The 21,233-nt window shown below is 40.6% G+C and overlaps 1 protein-coding gene and 1 long non-coding RNA gene across 2 annotated transcripts in view; both read right to left on the bottom strand.

Moving 5' to 3' along the window:
• The window catches only part of gpr39 (G protein-coupled receptor 39), a 51,635-nt gene extending 32,714 nt beyond the window's left edge, over positions 1-18,921 (bottom strand). The window contains exon 1 of the mRNA XM_005939818.3: positions 17,773-18,921. Coding sequence (XP_005939880.1) covers positions 17,773-18,556 — 784 coding nt within the window. The 5' untranslated portion in view covers positions 18,557-18,921. The remainder of the gene's footprint in view (positions 1-17,772) is intronic.
• On the bottom strand, positions 7,971-17,766 carry LOC121814124. The gene is made up of 2 exons (XR_006054105.1): positions 15,540-17,766; positions 7,971-15,508 (listed from the first exon to the last, which is right to left on the bottom strand). It is a non-coding gene; the product is annotated as an uncharacterized LOC121814124 (long non-coding RNA).
• Positions 18,922-21,233: the final 2,312 nt, after the last annotated feature.

The following is a 21,233-nucleotide window of genomic DNA, read 5'->3' as shown; positions in this document are numbered from 1 at the left end:
TGGAATGTGGAATGGGGATATGTTTTTTTTTAAACAGTTTTCAAATGTAACTTAATATTTAAGTGTTTCTTACTTGACCCGCTTAGTCGATTAAAAAGTTAATTGCCACGAACACCCCTAATGTTATATAACAGACCACAGAAAAAAGACAGCTTTTTTCTACGTGACAGAGCTATAATAAATGTTTTGGGGGTTTTTTTAATTATCCTACTTTTTCTAAAAGGGAACATTATTTAAAGAATATGTATTTAATTAAAAACTCTGTATTCATTCATAAATGAAAATAGAATGGGAAGGGGATGAATAAGATCCTTTCCCTACATTATTCACAAGCCCTTTGCATACTCAAAAACCATTTTGACCAGTATCTTTGAAATTTGTCTTTATAGAGTCTTAGAGAAAAGGTCATCTTTTCCATTTCACAGATATCTTTTACTATGGCTGACCACTCTCCAACCGTTGGTGGGTCCTTGTCTAGCCATCTTCTAGTTATTGCTTTTTTACTTGCTGCCATCAGATTTGTATTTATAGTGTATATTTGTATCTAATACATACAAAACTGAGTCCTGTGAAAGTAATGAGTAATCTGAAAAGGAACGGAGCTTGGACACTCCCCTGTGGAGCCCCCCTGCTGCTCCTTAATGTCCCAAAAATACAGTTCCCCAAGTCTGTGATCTGGGAAACAAAGACTATGAAGCAAGTAGAGGACAGCATCCTTCACTCCATGTGTGTTGTTTGTATGCAAACTACAGCAGATCATGTTTGTCTTTGACCTCATGTCTCACTTGGTGCAGAATCAGGTGTTCCAAGGTTTTCAACATGTGTGCATTTTTCATTAGAGGGCTCCAAGCTAGCACCCCTACTGAGAGAGACTTAGTCTACTACAAGAAAGCATGGAGCCTGAATCAGAGGCAGGAAGTCCTGAAATATAATTACAGTATTTATGGCCAACATGAATACTGTTCATGTACTGAATACTGCAGTTCATGTATTCATAATAAATACATGAACTGCTTTTAGCGTCTGAGACAGGATGTTTCTAATTTTAGAGTGTTGAAGAACCTCTGTCTGTCCAAGATGACTCCAAGAATAATAAGCAGCAGCCCTTTGGAGGGGACATGAAAAATCTAAAAAATAGTCCCGTTTCTTTCAACTCAAGGACTTAGTTCAACTCGACTAAGACTACCATGACCTGGATGACTGACAACCTCAGTGACTAGTGGAGCTTATACAATAAGCTCTACTTATGATATCAGATTTCAGAAACCTGAGAAATCTCCAGTAACCAGCTTTAAAAGTTGTCACACCCAAAAGCTCTAGCTAACAGACACTTGAGAAAAACACAGTCTTCAGTGGAGAAAAAAGAAACTCAGAGGCAAACCCCACAACAGAGAATCCAACTTAACTCTAGAATCTGAATCACTCATCATCAACTCCAACAATTGGAGTTAACGATTTGAACCAGAGCCGATGCAACACATGCTACGCCACCTGCTCCAGGCAGAAGAAGTCCTGACAACATGCCAGGTGACACAAACTAGATTCCCATAGATTCACATGAATACAGGTGTGCTTTTAATTTTCTTGGCCTATACTTTGGTGCTTAAATAAAAACATCTCTACATTATCTTTGCATAAACGGTAGGAAGACAGCACCATAATTCATTGTGGCTGCAACACAAGAATGATTACAACAAATGGAGAAAATTGAGCAAAAATGGCATGTTGGCTGGTTCATCAGTCAACCTACAGGGCACTTCCTCTCTGCTAATCTCCTGCTTTTTAATTGCTTTGAAACAGTCAGTGTGATAAAGATGCCACATTTCTTTGAGTTAAAGCTCCTTGAAGCAGTACGCCCCACAGGACATTAAAAAGCTGCTCCAACCCCACCTGCTCACCCCCAGCAACTTCCTACAAAATAGTCTTATCTCAAGAATAAATTTGCAGTGTCAAGGGAAAGGGGTTTACCGTTTATTGTCATTAGGTGTAGAGTGGTGGTCAAAAAAATTATTAATTTAAAATCGAATCAAAACTGAAGTGGACAAAAAATAAAGATGTATGTGATAAATAGATGAGTGTATTCTAAAAAAGGATGCAGAAGATGGAGTAAGCCATCAAGTGATTTTTAATAACTAATCATTTTATCTTTAAAGTTCAACAGGTGAGAACATTAATCTAAGAAAAACACCAATCGGGACAATGTTGGATGGATCACTTACCTCTCTATGGATGGTCTGGACTGGCTATCCGTCTAGAGCTGGGACATTAAACACTGACTGTCCTATATCTACGAAACTAAAAGTTTCAGTTAATTCATGACATTTTTAGTCTTTGTTACTGTGTAGCAATTATATTATATTTCTGTACTTTTAACTTTTTTACCCATCACCTAATTACTCCGGTGTAGCATGAATGCCCACTGGGGAGGTCTTTATCAGTAAAAATAAAATAAAGTCCAAAATGTATACGCTCCTCACATTTTCCAAAGACACCCATTGGAGCTGGATTAAAGACAATGCTGAACCAATTCTGAGCCCCTGACCTTATGTTTGACACCCCTCGTCAAAAGCCTCTGATCCTAAGAGTCTTATCCTAATAGGAAATACATAAATAGTGTCGGGAGACACGCCTTGCTACATCGAACTCAGACCTCACATACCTCTGATGATGCAACTCAGCTGAGCAGCCGTGTTAATCGTCTGCAGTCAACAGCCACACCCGCAGTCCAAGCATTGAGTAAGTAGTACAAGATATACTCTAATTATAGCTAATAAGTTACAGACATAGACCTCTGTTCCAACAGATGCTCATTGAGTCACATTAAGTACCAGATGATCTAAGGGTTCATTTCTTATGGATTCATTTAATAATAAAAAAGGAAAAACGACAAACCACAAATGAATCATGTTAGTTCAAAATATTGAAAACAGATATCAGTCTAAGATCCTTTCACACACACCAGTCTTTGCAACCTTTAGTATCAGTGCATGCCACCGTATAGCATGGTGCTGTAGAGCAGATAAGTAAACACACCCACGCAGTACAACAGTGAATTCCCTTCTGAGCGCTGACACACCCCATGAAGGTGCACTCACTCTAAACCATCTGCAGATTTGTCTCCCAGGTGGTTCGCTGAGTGCAGTGCTGTCACTCTCTGGATGGCTTGCCTTCAGCTATGTTGGCTGCCACGAGGCCACGGGGGCCCAGGATCTTATTACTAAACTATGCAGCTGTCACTCAGTGCCGAGCATACGATGGAGGCTAGGAAGGATGAATGGCAAGGCACACAGCGAATCCTCCCCGAGGTTTATTTTATATTTGATGATAAAAGGGTTTGAAGGAGGCCACCCGAGAACCGTAAACAGGCCGGCGGGGAGTCAAGGTATCTAGTCAAACACAATAAATAAGCCCAATCGATCCGAAGGAGAGAGGTTCATGGGTGGCAATTGGGCTGTCGCCGCACTTCATGAGCTATGGCCCTGCTGTGGCAGAGTGGTGGAAAGTGTCTGATGGGAACAGGTAAGAAATGCAAGGCCAAGAAAGCTGTGAATTATTCTAAAAGAAAAACACACCCTTACACATTGGCTTCTCTTCTCGTCTGCTGCCATCATATTATGTTTATTTTAAATTATGGTGTAAAAACAATTTCCTTCCTCTCATTCTAATTTTGTGAATGTACAGTGGTATCGGTACAGTGGTATAATTGCCCAAGTCTGAATATTTTGTACATGACTCAGGCATTCACACAGTATAAATGATGCTGGAATAAAACTAGGTCATCTCTGGGTACCAGGTGTCATAAAGCCTGCTGAAATACTACCTGAAATTAATCCCATGCATTCCCATCATCTCATCTCTTTTGTCCCTCACAGACAATATAGCAAGAGAAAAAAAAAAAAAAGAAAAAACAAGTAATCTAACCAGCAAGTCTCACAATTCTTGATGATGTTTAACACACGCTTGCCACAACATTATTTTGATATAAAGAACAAAACTGTACTATCAAACACTCTTAGTAGTGCTTAAACACTAACATCTATTTGTTTACCTGAATTGTTTTATTTTATCCTATATTATAAGACAGATTTGATTAGCCAGCTATTTTTTTTTTCTTTTTTACTTAGCTCCACCACGTGAACTGTATTTTGGTTCGTTCTAATGTTTGCTGATAAAATAAATCCACATCAGCCCAAGAAGTTAGGATGAAATTAGCTGCCATAATCTACTGACGACCGTCGGCAGGAAGATGGATGAAACCAATATGACATCATGCACTGGTTAGTGAAGCCTTGTCATGAAGCCTCAGACTGAGCCTGTTCACCTTTGTTATCTTGGAATTTTGATTCCTGATGCGATGAGTAAGGGGTGGATATGACTAATGGCTCGGCTTACTCACAGTCGAGTAAAAATAAGCCGGCAAACCCCTTGCTACAAGGAAAAAACATGGTGGCTGCCCGGTGATTGACTGAACTCTTTTTGCTGTAGTTGCGGCAGCCACTTTTTGATCCCAAGGATATTACAGGTTGCCTGGTAGGAGGCAACTTGTCTCCATAAAGTCGCACTAAAACTGACCGGATTCTCAGACTGGCGAAGGCAATAATTGCTGTTTAATTTATAAATGCAGACAGAATGACAACACACTGGAATTCATCTGAGTTAGTTTGCACAACTCTTCTGCAATGTGTCTCTTTGCTGGTTGCTAACTGGCTGTATTTCTATATAAAAGCCAGATTATCAAGCACCTATGTAATTTCGCAGTTAAATCAGCATTCTTCAGTACTACCTCACAATTTGTAGAGGAAATTGTTGAAATCTATTAAATTCTGGCTGAACTAAATGCAAGTACAGTGTTCCCTCGTTTATCGCAGGTTTTACGTTCTAAAAATAACCTGCGACAGGTGAAATGAACAGTTTCACACGTTTCTCTCTTGTTTCAACACTCTCAAAGTCCAAGCCTTAGTAGAATAATAAATCCAGTATTATAGAATGGAACTAAAGATCAAACCCTGTTTTCAAGTCCAGAACATGGGAATAGAGCAGCTAACATTAATGAATCAATGGTACGGAAGTGGGGGAAGCAAGAAGAATGAGTTGAGTAAAGTTTGACTTATCTGACTGTTTGATTTCACTTAATGCGCCTTATAATCCTTTGACGTTGACACTGTTGTGTTGTCTTCTGCTAGCGAAGATTTATATAAATTTGACAAGTTGTACAGGAAACACGGCAAGAGATTGATTGAAAACGGTCTACAGCCAATCAGGATGCAGAACACAATGCACTGTAAAAAAAAAAAAAAAAATGCACACCAAAAAATCCGCGAAACAGCGAGGCAGCAAAAAGTGAATCGCGATACAGCAAGGGACCACTGTATGTTCATTTGAATTTCTGGAGCTTTATCACAGTTAATTACCATTAACACAAACACATTGCATGTGATTACCAACTTGACCCTATTCACCTGCAAACTGACAGCAGATCTTACGGCTGTATTATCGCCATCTTGATGCACCAATATCAGCAACGGTCTTTGGTCTTAGCAACCACAGCAGCTGGGAGCCAATTTATTACAAAAACAATTTGCCTGAAGTTTTTTACATAGAAGTCAAAGACCGTTATAAGCAAAGGAAGACTCAAACTTTAAGTTACAACCAGATTTTAAAAAGAAGAATAAAGCATTTCATACATGTAAACGGCTGCTTTAAGCATGTGTAGCAAAGTTCTTTCTCTCTGTTTCAGCCAATCAGCCTCTGGAGTCCCGGTCTTTGGTCCAGAAATGGCATTAAAATGGAATTACTCAATGCCAGCTGGCTTTTTCTAAAATTTATGGAGCGTATCTAGAGTGCACTTTACACTTTATGACATTTTTTAGTGCAACGAAATAATTGATCACTGTTAAAATGGACAGCTACAGTAGATAATTGGCTAAAAATCATCACAGATTCATAACATGGAAAGACAACGTTCCCACTCAGATGAATAAATACACAATGAATAAATACGCAATACATGATGGACAAAAGGTAAAATATACATGTTGAGGTTTGGAGGAATTTGAGGGTTCACCTTTTATAAAAACGGAGTGATCCAAAAACAAGACACAAAATCCAGATCTCTAATCACAGTGTGCCAAACAATCCACGTGAAGGTTAGGAAACAATCCAAAGAGAAATCCAAGAGGAGAACAAACATGAGAAGATGAGAAATCCTGGAAAGCCTGACAACAAGTACTAACAAGACAACATTCGAAGTGACAGAGTGAAAAGGGTGTAAATTTACAGGGTATATATTTCACTGATAGGAACAAGAGTGGCAGGATAACAAATGAAGGAAGCAAAGTGAGTGCAAGGAGACTTGGGATTACAAACCAAAATAGGAAATGACTTGAAATAAACCCGCAGGAGAGTTTGCTGATTCACAGAGCGAACACATCCATATTTTGGAGGAGGTGGAGGTGTGGATGTGGGATAAACTAAACACAGGACTCCTGAGACTGAGGTTTATGGAGACAGCCAGCAGACCTCGATTACCATCCTGTTGAAAATTTTGTATTCTTTTTGTTTTAGTTTTTCCTTTTTTTTCAGTTCCACCTACTGGTTAGGTTTATGTACTAACACCTACTTGAATAGGTTTGGGAACTATAGTGAACTTGGGTAGGTTTAGGCCAGGGGAGGGCAACTCCAGGCCTTGAGGGCCTTTGGAGCACTTCAAGACATGTTGAGAAGGTCATTCAGCCATTCAAATCACCTGTGTGGGATCATGGACACATCTAAAACCTGCAGGACACCGGCCCTCGAGGCCTGGAGCTGCCCGTCCCTGGTTTAGGCATTAAATATACTTGAATGGGCTCAGGAATCAAAATAAAGTTGGTGTGGTTCAGGAACTCTCTTTTAGCGCCTAATATTTGTTTTAATCAGGAAACCCTGATGTTGAAATTCTTCAGTTTGAGAGCAGATGTTTTGTCACTTTAACTGAAGATTAATGCTAATGTTGTATGTCTGTGATTTGTTTTTGCTAAGCTCTAACACATGAGCCCTGCTGCAGCCAAAAACTTTAGCCCTCACAGCTCTTTTTTTTCCTAAGCTCCATCACAAGTGGCCCCAAAGGTCACAGGCCAAAAGCCAAAAGCAGCTCAATAGAATTAATATTCATTTTACAAATGCTGGCTCTCAAGCAATTAACCTTCTGTCCTGGACGTGATGTGCGGGCAACTTAACGTGGATGTTCCCTGGTTTTAATTACTCTCCAAAGTCGCCGGGCCCAGCCGGAATTTGAAAGTTATTTCAAAGTAAAGTGCATCAGCGGCAGGAACGGGAAACATCTGACATCAGCGTTTACGACAGAGTGGAATCTGTCACAATAACAATATTCAAATGCAAACTGGGATCATCGCTGCAGTCGATAACAGACGTGACCTCAAAGTTATATTCAGTAAAATGTAATATTCCATTACGAAGATGATGAAGTCGAGTCTGCAGTGGTGTTTATGCCCGAGCTCTTATGAATTTTGTATTAGTAAATATTGAAGTTTTTTAAATCATGGTCAGGTGATTTTCTTTAGGAATCATGAAAATTAGTCATTCCTAATAAGACTCAAAACACCTTCCTTTAAATGTGGATGCAATAAAGTGAGAAATAAAAACTGACTTGAAAGTGAGCCATAAATAATATTTTTTTTAAACCCAGAAAATCCCCCCTATGTCTGTTCTCATCAATATTTATTTATGCATCAATATTCTAGTCTGTTGGTAATAAGTGGAGGAGGGTGTAGAGTTGGAGTGTGTGCTCAGAACAGCCCACACGATTCCTGCTGAAATTAAGTACAAGCAAACTGTTTGCATAAAAGACTATCACACACTGAGGAGTGTCATTACACGCCGCCTGATTAAAAATCATTCAAGGCTGTCGAGTTTCAGTCTCAGACTTGCACTTTTTTCTTTTTAACAGCATTTTTTCTGTGCACCTTTTTTTCCTTTTTCTTTTTTATAGGATATAAAATGAGAGGCTGAAGCTCAACGAACCAAACTCAGAATGCGTTTCTCGTATCAGCAGTGGCTTTGCTGGAAGGTGAACGCTTTCGGTAAACAGCCTGAAAACAGCAATAAACCTCAATTTTGTAATAAACATGTCTGATACATGCTGAGACTCTGAAGCAGGGAGCGTTACTCTGGTTACAAACACAATCTTCTCAAAATCCTTACTCTTAATTTTGCAAAACACTACAGTATTCATGACTGCATGGTTTAGATATGGTAAGTAGGCTTATTTTGAGACAATAGGCAAAAACTCAACTGAAGCGCATTACAGAGAAAAAGTGAGGCATGTTCTTCAGACCGAATATATGCATTACATCTCAGTTTTTCTCTGCTCTTACTCATTATTCACAGCCCATTCGAGCCCTCACTAAGAGCTGAATTTCTCCAAATATTAGGTCCATTTTTCAGCTGATTTAAACACAGAACGTGGGGAGAAAACTGAGTAACTCCGGAGCATTTCTCATTGTTACTGAGAAAATGAGAATTGCATCACACTCATCTGCCACTTTATTAGGTACACCCAAAGGTGTTCTATTGGACTGAGATCTGTTGACTGTGGAGACCATTTAAGTACAGTGAGCTCATTGTCATGTTCAAGAAACCAGTTTGAGATCATTTGAGCTTTGTGGCATTTGTGGCATGCACTCCTGCTGGAAGGAGCCACTGTGGTCATTCAGAGATGGACAACAGCAACAATACTTAGGAAGGCTGAGGAGTTTAAACAGTGTTTAGCGGTGACTAAGGGACCAAAACTTTGCTAATAAAATATCCCACGTACAACCACACCACAACCAGCCTGAACTGTTGATAAAAAGCAGGATGGATCCATGCTTTCATGTTGGTTGCTCTAAATTCTGCCCTTCTACCCTGCCATCCAAAAGTCCAGCCGAAATCAAGACTCATCAGATCAGCCAACACTTTTCCAATCTTCTGTTGTCCAATTCTGGTGAATCTGATTGCATATTAGTCTTTTCTGTTCTTAGCTGATGGGAGTGTTGTAACAGGTGGTTATTTGCTTTACAGTTTTCTTCTTATTAGTTTCAAGCAGTTTGCCCATTCTCCTTCATCATCTGGCATCATCAAGGCATTTCCACCCAGTGAAATGGATATTTCCTCCTATTTGGATCATCTTCTATAAAACCTACAGATGTTTGTGTGAGGAAATACCGCAAATCAGCAGTTTCTGAAATACCAGCCCATCTGGCAGCGACAACCCCGCCATGTTTAAAGTCACTTTTCCTCATTCTCATACTCAGTTTGAACTTCAGCAGGTCGTCTTGACCTACATGCCTAAATGCACTTGAGTTGCTGCCATGTGATATCTGCGTTAATGAGACGTTGAACAGATGTACCTGATGGAGTGGGGAAAAAAAGAAAGAAGCAGATTAGGCCCACTTTAAAGGCCATTTCCAGTATAATATTCAGCACTGTCTGCCAGTCCAAATGATCATGACTGCAATCCTTTAATTAACCAGGAACATGTTGATTTTATGTCCTTTTCATTCTCACATCACTTTCACTATGTCTGGCATCATCATCATGCCCACCTTGTCACCATCGACCATGAGGTAATACCAGTGAATCCGCATTCAGAGTCACATCGACACAGAAGCACAGAAACAAATTGTGTCCTATCAGGAAATTAAGCCACACAGTAATTGTGACTAACAGATAAAAACCCACTTTATGAGCTGGTTTTAATGCAGCCGACCCTTCCTCGTTCATTTATGTGAGGACAAAGATTCTGTCTAATACTTATTATGTTATTAGGCTAACAAGGGTGTACAATTGGCCAGTAATTGAATCAGACCACAGTGGGAGTGAAGCAGTTTTCTGCTCAGGACAACAGTGAAATTATCAGGTGATAATAAAACCAGAGACCTGGAACTGAAAATATCCTGAATGTGAATCTGTACTTTCAGATGATAGTGGCGACCGTATCTACTTGCTCACGATTCTCCTCATGATCTTTGGAGGCGGGAACTGCTTTTCTTAAATAAACGAGTAAATTATAACATCTATAAGCTTCTAATTTCTCTTAATTTTTTATTTGTCAAGTTCTTCGAGACAAAGAAAAACCTGAGCAACATACTCTCCTACACTAACTACGGCTCCACCAGGTCGACTGGTTGTCTTGTGCTGCAGAGCTCGATGAGCTCGGTGTGGTGGGGAATTAGAATAGCAACCTCATGGAAGCATGTGACAGGAAGTGATATTCAGGATACCTCCTGAGTGCTTCCCAGGTGAGGTGTTTTGGGCATGTCCTGCTGCTTTGATCTTCTGTAGATCAGTCTTCTGATCCTCCTGAAACTGAGCAGAATAAGAGACCTTTGATGTCGAAGCAGCGAGCGATTCCTGATTGAGCTGCACATTTTTTAGAGGCGGGTGAAATATGCACAGAATGCACAAAAGTCTAACAATTCTTAAAGAAGAAGCCCAATGAACAGTGAATTAGCCTTTAATTAGCGATGCTTCACTTCTGCATTCTCACCTTTCTTTAACCTTTGTGTCCCCTTTGAAATAGTGAACAAGTTGATGTGGTTGGTTCTCAAGCAGTTATTTAAATGAACCTGTTTAGGACGAGGGGGGAAATCCTTCCTCTAAACTTCTATAAAACTCAAAGGTTTGTTTTCCAAAGATAAGTGTTTTACTTTACCATGAACTCAAAGAAACTTTCTTTTATGCACAATGCTTGGAAACCACGGGTTAACGTGTTTTGTAACTCCTAAGCTTATAAGTTCTTTTTAAAGTTCAGCATTTCCCTCAGAAGAATGTAAAAAGAAGTGAATGTAAAGTAGCATTAATGACAGTTTTCAAGGCACAGACTTCAGTTGGGCAGCTTGCCCATATATGTAACAGCCACCAAATTATTTGCACTTCACTTTGAGTAAATGTCGCCTAAAAGCATGTCAAACACAAAGCCTGACAAATGTTAACAGTGTAAAGTACGTCTTACACTACGTCTTTCCATTCCTACAGGTCCACTGTAAAACTCTCCATGCTTTCATGTAATCCCTGGCTTTAACCAGACTTCTGCAGCTAGTACAAGTCTGCACTTTGATACAAAAATTACATGTTCTACTAGTTGCTTATGAAGATGTGTACTTTGAGGCACAAGACCTCAATCTCCTCATAAAATCTCAGTATTCTTGGTCAGTTTCCCTCTCCCTGTCTTAGCCTGCCACAGACTGTAAAATGAGGATGGACAGAGCCACCCCGTATTTTGTGGAGTCCCAGTTTGAAGCTTGGAGTTGGGTCTTTTAGATGTGTTTTTCTGGAGCCATCCATGACCATATATGGAGGAGAAGATGGTGAGCAAAGACATGCATCCATGAAGCCCATACAAACACAGGTATACATACTAATTACTGCTAACAGACTCAGAGAACACTCCAGTGTCAATGGAAAAAACTGGACCATAGACAGTCTGAAGTCATGGCTTGTTTGTTTGGTTGGGTTTTTTTGTTGTTGCCAGATTCTATTTTAAAATGCTCCAAAAGGCACCCACAGCACATCCAGGGGTCAGAATTTAGGGACTTCAATTAGCTGAGGCGAAACCTAGCAGACAGCTAGTAGCTATAGCCTGTGTCGAATACACCTGTCAGTCAAAGAGGCCACGCCCCTCATAATGTACACACTTTAATACAGTTAGAAGAGGAAAGTTATTTAAAAACAAAAATCACCCCTAAAATGAAGTCGCAACCTTCAGAATTGAAAAATGAAGACAAAGGCTCAAGAGTCAAAAACTGCAGTTCCTGTAATGACCACTTGAGACACGCTCCAAAGATAAGCCAGTTCTAACAGACTCCCAATTTAAAATGTCCAACTGAAATAAACATGTTTACGGCTTGCTGCAAGAAACTGATCCTGGAAACCGGCGGGAACTGAGTGAGTCCAACATAAAAACAAACAGCCCGACATGCAGACAGTGTTTGCTCTGTTGGTGTCATTTTGGTTTCAGACCATCCTACAGTGTGCTCCAGCTCCATTTTCCCATCCAAATAGTTTAACCTCTGCCTCCAAAAAAACCAACATGGTGGGTGTGAAGCTTTAAAATGCGGAGACAAAAAACAAAACAAATCGTGATATCACCTGTGGCTACGTCTACTTTTATATAAAGAAACTGCAGGTTTTTGCACTTTCACCTCAGTTTCTCAGCCCTGGAAGCTGCAGCTTGGTGTAAATGTCGAGCAAACCTTCAGCTCTACATTATCCCTCTCATATCTTTGTCAATTATGCAGAAATTATAATGATAACCGCCACTGGATTGCTCTGACCTGAAAGTGATTTTGTGCATCTTGTTTGTGCGATCATACTCAACCGAGTTATGTTTTAGAGGAGCAGTGTGGTTCACAAATTGCATCAATCAGCCCTACAGGCTTTAAAACACCTTAACTGCCTCCATTAGCTGAGTGTCACAGACTCTGCACTAGCTTCCCATTGTTTTCACATCACACTGGTTCTTTACCTCAGTCCCTCCCCGTCGGCCCCCTTCAGCCTGAAGTAAAACTCACAACAATTCACATTAAAAGTTTTTAAAATGTTTCACAGTATTTATACTTTCAGCACAAAAGAAAAAAGAATAATCGCACACAAACACCAAGGTTATAAAATCAATACTCTGAATGTGTGAGTTTTAGGAGTACATAATAGACTCCTGTGCTGTGATTCAGACACACACACACACACAGGTTTGGCTGGCGTTCAATGCCAGGCTGATCCAGCAGGACATCACAGTAGACTGACTCAAACAGAGGAAGGTGTGTTTGTATGCCTAAACCAGTAATGTTAAACCACTTAAATAAACAGACCACCCTGCCCATTTCTCTTAGCAGTGCGATAACCTTGAATGACATCATGTCCTGACATACGTCAGCACACAGTGAAGATTAGAGTGATCTGAGAGTTCAGTTTAGCAACGTTAAAGCACAGTGAACTATGGGAAAGCGACGTGTTGAAGTGAAACACTAATACACGTGCAGAAACAAATGGCAGCTTCGACTGTCCCAGCTGTACTCAGGCTACCTAATTTAAGGCAAAAACAGTTTGTGTAAGTCTAACAAGCTTAGGTCAATATATGGTATGAGCGATTTTATATGATTTTAAACGGACTTGAGTAATTTGGGCTGGGCCTGAAGCAGCTACACGTGCCTGTATGCACTGAGTAAACAACACCAGCACTGCTATTGTTATTTTTGCTGTGGATTATGAAGACCAACATCACTACTATCCACTCAAACACCGAGATCTCAGCAGGTCTGTAAATACGAGCAGTAACAATGCAGGTCAGCAGCAACGCAATATGACGCAACTTTGTGAGTCCGAACTGGTGACAAAGGAGGCGCAACATCCTCAGTGATGTAGCGCACCTTCTTCGTGATGAATATGCATTACCACCATCAGGATGGAGCTGCAGGGCACCACCTTTGCAAAAATCTTTTCTAGCTCTGCTGAACAAGTCCAGGTGATTCATGAGGTCCTTAATGTCAGTAACTAGGAACTCATCATTGTTGTGGTCGTATCTGTCTGACAGCTGCCACACAACACAAATGAGATTTCTAAAAGGATAATAAACACTATAATCCAGTATCATCTTATCTGAATGATTATTGTTATATTGAGAGGAGGAGTAAAAGAAAGGGAGTGCCGGGTGGCTTACACTGAGCCAATCAGCAGAGGGAGAGGGCGGTGCTCTGTGCTGTAAATACTTATCTCAACAGAAACTTTTAACAACTGTTTTCTTTGTTGTTCTGTAGCTTTTTCTACTTTCAGTATTAAATGTATTTGCTGGGTTCAGAATACTTCTGTTTCTTCAGCCTCTATTAACCAACCTATGAATGTGACATGATGCTCAGATTTAAACAAGTGTAGGGCAGGTGTGAAATGGCTTGTTGTGATTGGTCAAAATTTCCCTGATAACAAAAAAGTTGTCTTTTACTTTTTTGTAGAAAAGGAAAACATGTTTAGGTTTCTTTTTGTTTTTAATTTAAAGTTTTAATTCTGATAACTGGAAATAAAACTTCTTGGGTCAAGTGGGTCAGCCCTGGCCCCTTATTCTCTGAGTGGTGACACCTATCCTTCAGGAGAATACCTCAGCGGCCTCCTATGCCTTAACGGCAGGTTTAAATAGAAGTGACTGTGATACAATGTTGTGGTGGCAAGCGACCATTACGGTGGGTAAACCGGGGCCTTTAGGCAGCTTTCTGGAATTTCTGTCAGTATATTCAGGAATAGTTCTTCAGGCTTCTCAAAGGATATCCAGAGCTCTTTGGATGTCTCTGCCTTTAAATGATCCCATGCTGCTCAAATGTTGCCCAATCCATGACTTTCCCCAATCCAAGTCATGGATTGGGGAAACCAATCCATGACTGATAGAAAGACACACAATGGAGCACTATCCAGATATGCTTTTACTGCACTGGCAGTGTATCATTGTGTCATCATGCTGCAAAATAAAGTTGCTGCCAATCAAATGCTTTCCGAGGGTATTGCATGATGGATGGATAGAATTTTCATGAGGCTTCAGTGAACAGTAGATGGTTCAGATCACCTCTCAGTCTTGTTTCAGTTCTCTGCAGGATTTTGTCCTCTTTCATAAAAACATGACTTTCAGATACTGTTCATCAGCTGTAGATAGTATTTCAAGTCTGCCACTTCTTTTGTCCCCCACTTGTCCAGTTTCCTAAAACTTTATAGAGCGCATTGACAACCGTAAATGAATTTACAGGTAACGGCCTATTAGGAAGAGTCTTTGAAAACTGTGTGTGCTGTATGAGGATTTTATCCAGAGGAATATGCTGGTATTATACAAAAGGAGGATTATTGTGGAATAAAGGTGGACCTCTGTTCACAGCCCAGTTTATTTTCCCCTGTTAGCAGACCAGCATCCACAGTTTTTAAGATATCAAGCTCAATTTAGTCCAATGGTACCAATAACAGCTCGAGTTGATTTAATTTAGGTGAAAATCAGTAAGAAATTGATATTACCCACAATTCTTCATGGATCGACTTCATACACAGCAATATATGTGGCCTTTGGGGATATGAATACCTAGGCTGACTAAGAATTTGACCCTGACCTTCACTGATAGCACCCAAGATCAAAGGTGACCTTACAAAGACATTTCAAGAAACCATATTGAGTAATATATCATATAAAAGGGCATGGAGAGCGCTATGCAGCACACCTGTCATTATGGTACCCTACGACATCACAGTGAAGCAATAAAGTTTGAATATACCTTAAAATCTCAAGTTTTTACAGCTTATAAAAGTCAAAGATTTCAGCCAGTTGGGCAAAGAACAAAAAATGCAATATTTTAGTACGTAATGCTTGAATGCATGTTGTATAAAGTGCTTTAAGTGTTCAGATGGAGTAGAAAATCACTATATAAGAACGAGTCCATTAAACAAAAGCAGGTTGATGTCAGCATGTTTTAATACAAAAAAAAAAAAAACTTAAAACATCAAACAGCTCTTTGGGGCAGGGGTGATGGTTAACGCACCCATATTTAAAGTTAAAAAAACCCCCAAAACAATTCAAAATGTTTTGGAGGTGTCGCTGGGACCAGGATAACAGGGGTTTAAAAGTTTTATTCTGTTAGTGTGCAGTTAGCTCATGCACGTCCTGTTTCCTGTCAGTGTTTTGTGTATTTATGCGCTGAGTCTGCTGTATGACTAAAGGGACACAGTCAGTCTGCTGCCTTCACTGCAGAACATCAACATCCGTTAACACCTCCGAGCCTCTCCTTCTTCGAGGCCATTCCTTGCTCATATTCAGTGGACCCAGACAGAGCACACAGGACGTCCAACGTGTCATTATTCCGCAAACTCTGCTGTTAACATGTAGTCTGGGTTAGGCAGGTGCTGGCATGCCTGACTGCTCTGGTAGAAGAATTCCTCTCTGTGATGTGTTTAGTGAGGTTTCACCCATGTTTTTGTCTCTTGTGATGATTTCATGTCAGTTTTTGAGTGGGAAGTATTTTTCTTAAGAGTTAAAACACGACCATGGAGCATTTTGACTTCCTCAACTTCAAGACTTCACACTGGGCAGCATGAAAACATCTCTTTGCAAGGCTAAAAGCTTAATAGAGATTTAGCTTTCTGGTGGAAGTCCATATTAAACATGGTCACACTTTTGGATAACAGACAAAAAGGTCTAAACACTCCGTTTCAGGCAGCTTTTAAAACTCCTGGATCCTTATGATGTCATAGAAAGCAGATATCCTAATAAACTCCACCCACATGCCATTCAAACATGTTCTAAATGAGGAGCAGCCAATCAGAAGAAGGAGAGAAGCTAAAATAGTGTGTTTGGGGCTGTGAGGCTGCTCCGACTCCTAGTTTAAGGCAAAGGATGATTATTTTGAACAGTGACTCATGCAAAGCTACCCTGGAGTCCAAGGATAAAAATTCAGAGCTGGACATGAGCAGAACAGCTCAGCATTAAACAAGCCATGATTACTATTACAGGCAATTTGTGTGCAGCGTGTTTGACACACCCTAAACAAAAGCAGCTTGTGCGTGTCAGTGTGTGACATCAATCATTTTCATGGTCAGAACAAGGGAAGAAGACAGCCCAGACTCGTTTTTATTACTTCCTCTTGTGGCTCAGAGACAAAGTGGTGTTTTTACTGTTGGTGTAAACAAGCGGAGAGACTGCACATCACTCATGTAGAGCACGGTGCACAGTGTGTACAAAGAAGACCCTACTTCATTGTTTCTGTTAACATTATCGAGAAATTTAGACTCGGGAGAGTTCAAGTAGACTCAAGCACTTTGGTAAGAAAAGTCCACCTCTTTAAATTAAGCTGATCTTAAACTTAGATTTGTTTTCGCTCCTCCCCCTTTAAGACACATTTCTTCTGATTGGCTGTCATTGCAAACAAAAGGTTTGAGAAGCAGATGGGTGGGGCTTCCGCACCTGAGATGATCATATTAGGGATATGCTATCCCCTCTTCATGCCATCATACAGTAAAGTATATTTACAGTTTAACTGTGCATCCTTTAACTAACCAATCAGCATGTAGCAGCAGAATGCCAGTCTTCTTTGGCCGTGTTGTTTTATTTGAACTAAAAGACTTTATTGACATTTTATTTGTTAAAAACAAATTCAAAAATTTTGGATTTTTGTTGAGTTGTTAATAATTACTTTGTTCCAAAGGTCAGGGGTCAAACCGGGCCACTAAAGTGACTTTGATAATATTCCCAGTACAGTAATGCCAGCCCTGACACTGTCTGTGTGAATTTTTTTTTCTTCCTTTTTTTTACTGCAATTTGTACGTGTACTTACACTTCCATGTCCTGGGGGTATATTTTCAAAGGCTGTTTGTTCTGGTAATAAAATAATTTAATAGGAAATGATATTTTGTGGTATTTCCACTTTACAAATGATGGCGAGGACAGTTCTAGAATAAACTCAACGCTTAAAGAAGGGAAAACTTTGGACAGTGTTTTTAAAAAAATTAATTTAAGCTGTTGTGATTTTTTTTTTTTCTGGTCCAGCCCACGATGGTTTTTTACCATTTTGCGGCACTGCCATTGGTTGCGGACTACCTTGTGATCGCCCTCTGCTGCATGCCTGACTGAACTGCAGCCAGGCAGTGGACTGGCGCATTCTGGTGTCATGATGTCGCCGCTTCTTCCACGTTTGTGGCATCAGATTCAAATTATTTTACAAATTTCTGCAGCTTCATCGGTTTTAAGACATTAATACAATACAATAGATTCCAACTTACCAAGAAAAACTATGGTCTGCTTCCTGGCTGACTTGACCTTTGAATTTTCATTGTGGATTGCTCTTTGATTTCCACTGGTGCTTCCTTCAATGAATCCCATCGGCTTCTTCAGGACCACGATCATAGCTCGGCACATGAAAGCCACGCAGACCAGCACGATCATGTACACGATGAAGGCAAAGAAGATGCTGATCCTGTACATCACCCAGTGCTCCCTCAGGTTGGTGCAGAAGGTCAGGTTCTGGACTGGGGTGCTGCGCGTGACTGGGATGTGCCCCTGCGTTCCCATGGTGATCAGCAGTGGCAGGGCCACGAGCAGGGCCACGACCCAGGCGAAGGTGATTAGGCCGGTGGTCCATTTTCCTCCCAAGGTTTTAAAGCGAAAAGGGTAACAGGTGGCGATGTAGCGCTCAAAGCTGAGCGTGGCCACGTTGAGGATGGTGGCATAGCTGCAAGCCTCAAACAGGAAGTTGTAGATCTTGCAGAAGGCGTTGCCCGACGCTGACGAGAAGGGGAACCAGATGGCACTGTAGAGCTCCACCGGCATGCCAATGAGAAGCACCAAAATGTCAGAGCAAGCCAGACTCACCATGTGGTCAGTGACGTTCTTCTGAAGGTAGCCCTTACGCTTTAGCACCTGGGTCACTCGGATAGTGACTGAATTACCCACAATGCCCGTCACCAGGATGAGGCTGTAGAGGACCGTGAGGAAGATTTTGATCCCATATTTGGGTTCAAGCTCTTGCCAGTTCTTCTCCTCTCCTCTCTGCACTTCCTCATTCATGGCTGCAGACTGGCGCGTCCAGATTTTCCAGGTATTGCTTTTCTTATCAGTCCTGCTGCGCGCTCTCCTTGCGGGCCGGTTTTTCCTGGAAACAGCTTAACTTTGTCTCAAAGTATTCCCGACTATCGCAGAGGTGGGAAACACGGATCGCTACGCGCACTGTGGAAAACTTTCTAAACAAAAACTCCGCAGTTTACCCGGCGTGCTTCCCCAGCCCCGGCCACCTCCTTTCTGCCTTCATGATCAGGTAGAAGTATCCAGAGAGTTTCCGCCCGTACGTGTCCTCCTGTGGTTTCACCTGACAGTAAGTAAAGTGTTGGGCAACATTTAAATTGCGCTGACTTCCTCCTCCCTCCGATGAGAACAGCCCAGTTAAACATCAAACACGAGCGCGGGTCTGGTTTCACCCCACACACTGTAAGAAATAAAAAGCAGGTGGGCCAACGAATAAAAACAAAACACGAAGCAGATCAGCAACAGACTGCAAGAAAGAAACACGGAACTTCCTAAAAATGCTGGGCAAGCAGAAGTTTACTTTGCCATTTAGTTTTCAAAACATACACGCAGTTCAAAATATTAAGCTGCCTGAACTTTATAATACACACTTATTTACTTCTGTTGGGCCAAGTCAGCCTGACATCACAACCCAAACATTTTATGCACAAACATTTATTTTATTTTAAACAAATATGCAGATATTTGGAATGATGGAGGCAGGTGCAGGAAATTTTCCACAAAGTCTGAAGTGTCTCTCTGATTTCTTTGTATAGTCCATATCTTAAACTGATTACTGATTAATGGAGCACTGCTGAAACTGTCCAATCACGGGTCAAAGGCAGCTGGAAACATGTCTGATAACACTGACAGTATTGAGAAAGAAATATAAATATTTTCAGTCCCAAGTGGTTCTGTGTTGAAGTTGCAATTTCATGATTAAAGTTGTTGTTTTTTAAGTCAAACAGCTGCCACAGCTGCTACACCATCTACAAAATGTCTTGTGTTGAACTTTAATCTCCACATTTTCACTTTTCTTTATCAAAAAAAAACAAGAATATGTTGTTCGTAATGTAGCTCTAATGCTCTTTTATAGCCCGGTAATCTGATTATGTGTATATAGCTATAGGAGTGAAACAGGTTGTAGTATTTACTTTCCAACGTCAGCGTACTTGTTTGTTCCTCTTTCCCTTTTGTTAAAAGCTCTGTATGTTCTCTGTAATGAATCAGGCGTCTGCTTTGAGCTGAACAGCTGGACTGTTGAATTTGTGTGTTCATTCATTCACAGATTTTCAATTCATGGCATTATTTGCCATCTCAACTAGTTCAGTTAAACATTAACATTGACAATGTTACAGTGCATGATCGGTCCTAATGTGCCTCCTTTACACATCCTCTGCCTCGAGTTTTTAGCGAGAATAGAAGCAGCAATTGAAACGCTGTTCAGTTCAGTACAAATAAACATTTAAGATTTATACCGAGCTTGTGCTGAAGATAAAAATGAAGTTCCTGCACAATCAGAAATCCTGAAAACGACTTCAAACAGGACAGAAATGTGCACTTTTAGCCACAGTTGTTCATTTGGATGACGGAGAAGTCAAAGGTGGAATAAACTAAATATGAAGGAGGTGAGTTCATCACCAGGCCCGGGGAAGAAAATCTGACTGCTTTTCCTCCTTTTTAAAGGTAATCAGTGATGAATGCGGGGCCATTCTTTCTCTATAAACATGAAGTACACTCGAGTGCATAAACCCTAAAAGGCTGACTCCTTGAAGTGATGAAGGCAGGCTGAAGCAGATTAGATAAAAGCTTTGAGGACCTTCTCGCTGTGATTGAGTATTGTCAGATACCGTCAATTAAACTGCCGAGCTCCATCGAGCGTCACTGGCAGCCAGATGTTAACTGTCAAAACTAAAATTGAGGTTGATTGTTCATTATGGTACTGATGCCTCTTAATTATGTGATATTGTGTTCAGGCTCCAGTTTGTAGATCTCAGTAACGACAAACTGTCCGTTTGACTTTGAGATCATGAGCAGCATCATGAGGCGAGGAATCATCACAGCTGTTTGAGGTTAAAGGAAAAAAAGAGCAGACATGACGTGATAAGGACTCAACTAACAGCTGATTATTTTAAAGGAAAAAAAAGCAGCCAAACGTCAGACACAAGGCCGACTTTCAGCCTACGCACAGTTCATATTCCTAAAGTGGATAAAGTGAATCATGAGTGAAACTACAGATAATGTGCAGAACATAATTTTTTAGCAGTTTTTCACAACCCACTGTGCAAAATAAGCAGGTCAAATATCTAAATAACACCAAGACTGGGTTAAAAACCCACAGGAAACAAAGCTTTGTTTCAGGCTGCAGAAATGAGGAAGATTTCCCTTTACATCCAATCTGGCTAATGAGTGAAAGGAACTTCCTCCTCCCAATCACCTCTGCAAACTCCAAACAGGATGTGCACAAAACTTCAGGAAAAAATATTTAGTTTGCTAATTCATTCCGGCCATTATCTTCTCTCTCTCTCTCTCTCTCACACACACACACACACACACAGTCTTTTTATTTTTGTTAGCAGTGAAACACAGATGGTGAGAACTGCAGTCAATCTAATGGCCACTAGAGGCTGGCTCCCATAGACTCTTATTTTAAAACGTCAATCAAACATAAGAGTGAAACAGA

This window comes from Haplochromis burtoni, unplaced genomic scaffold (genome assembly GCF_018398535.1).
Source record: "Haplochromis burtoni strain Fernald_Lab_line unplaced genomic scaffold, NCSU_Asbu1 Contig_20, whole genome shotgun sequence".
Taxonomy (NCBI): Eukaryota; Metazoa; Chordata; class Actinopteri; order Cichliformes; family Cichlidae; genus Haplochromis; species Haplochromis burtoni.
Note: the sequence above shows the minus strand (reverse complement) of the source record. Positions and strands in the feature narration are given on the sequence as shown.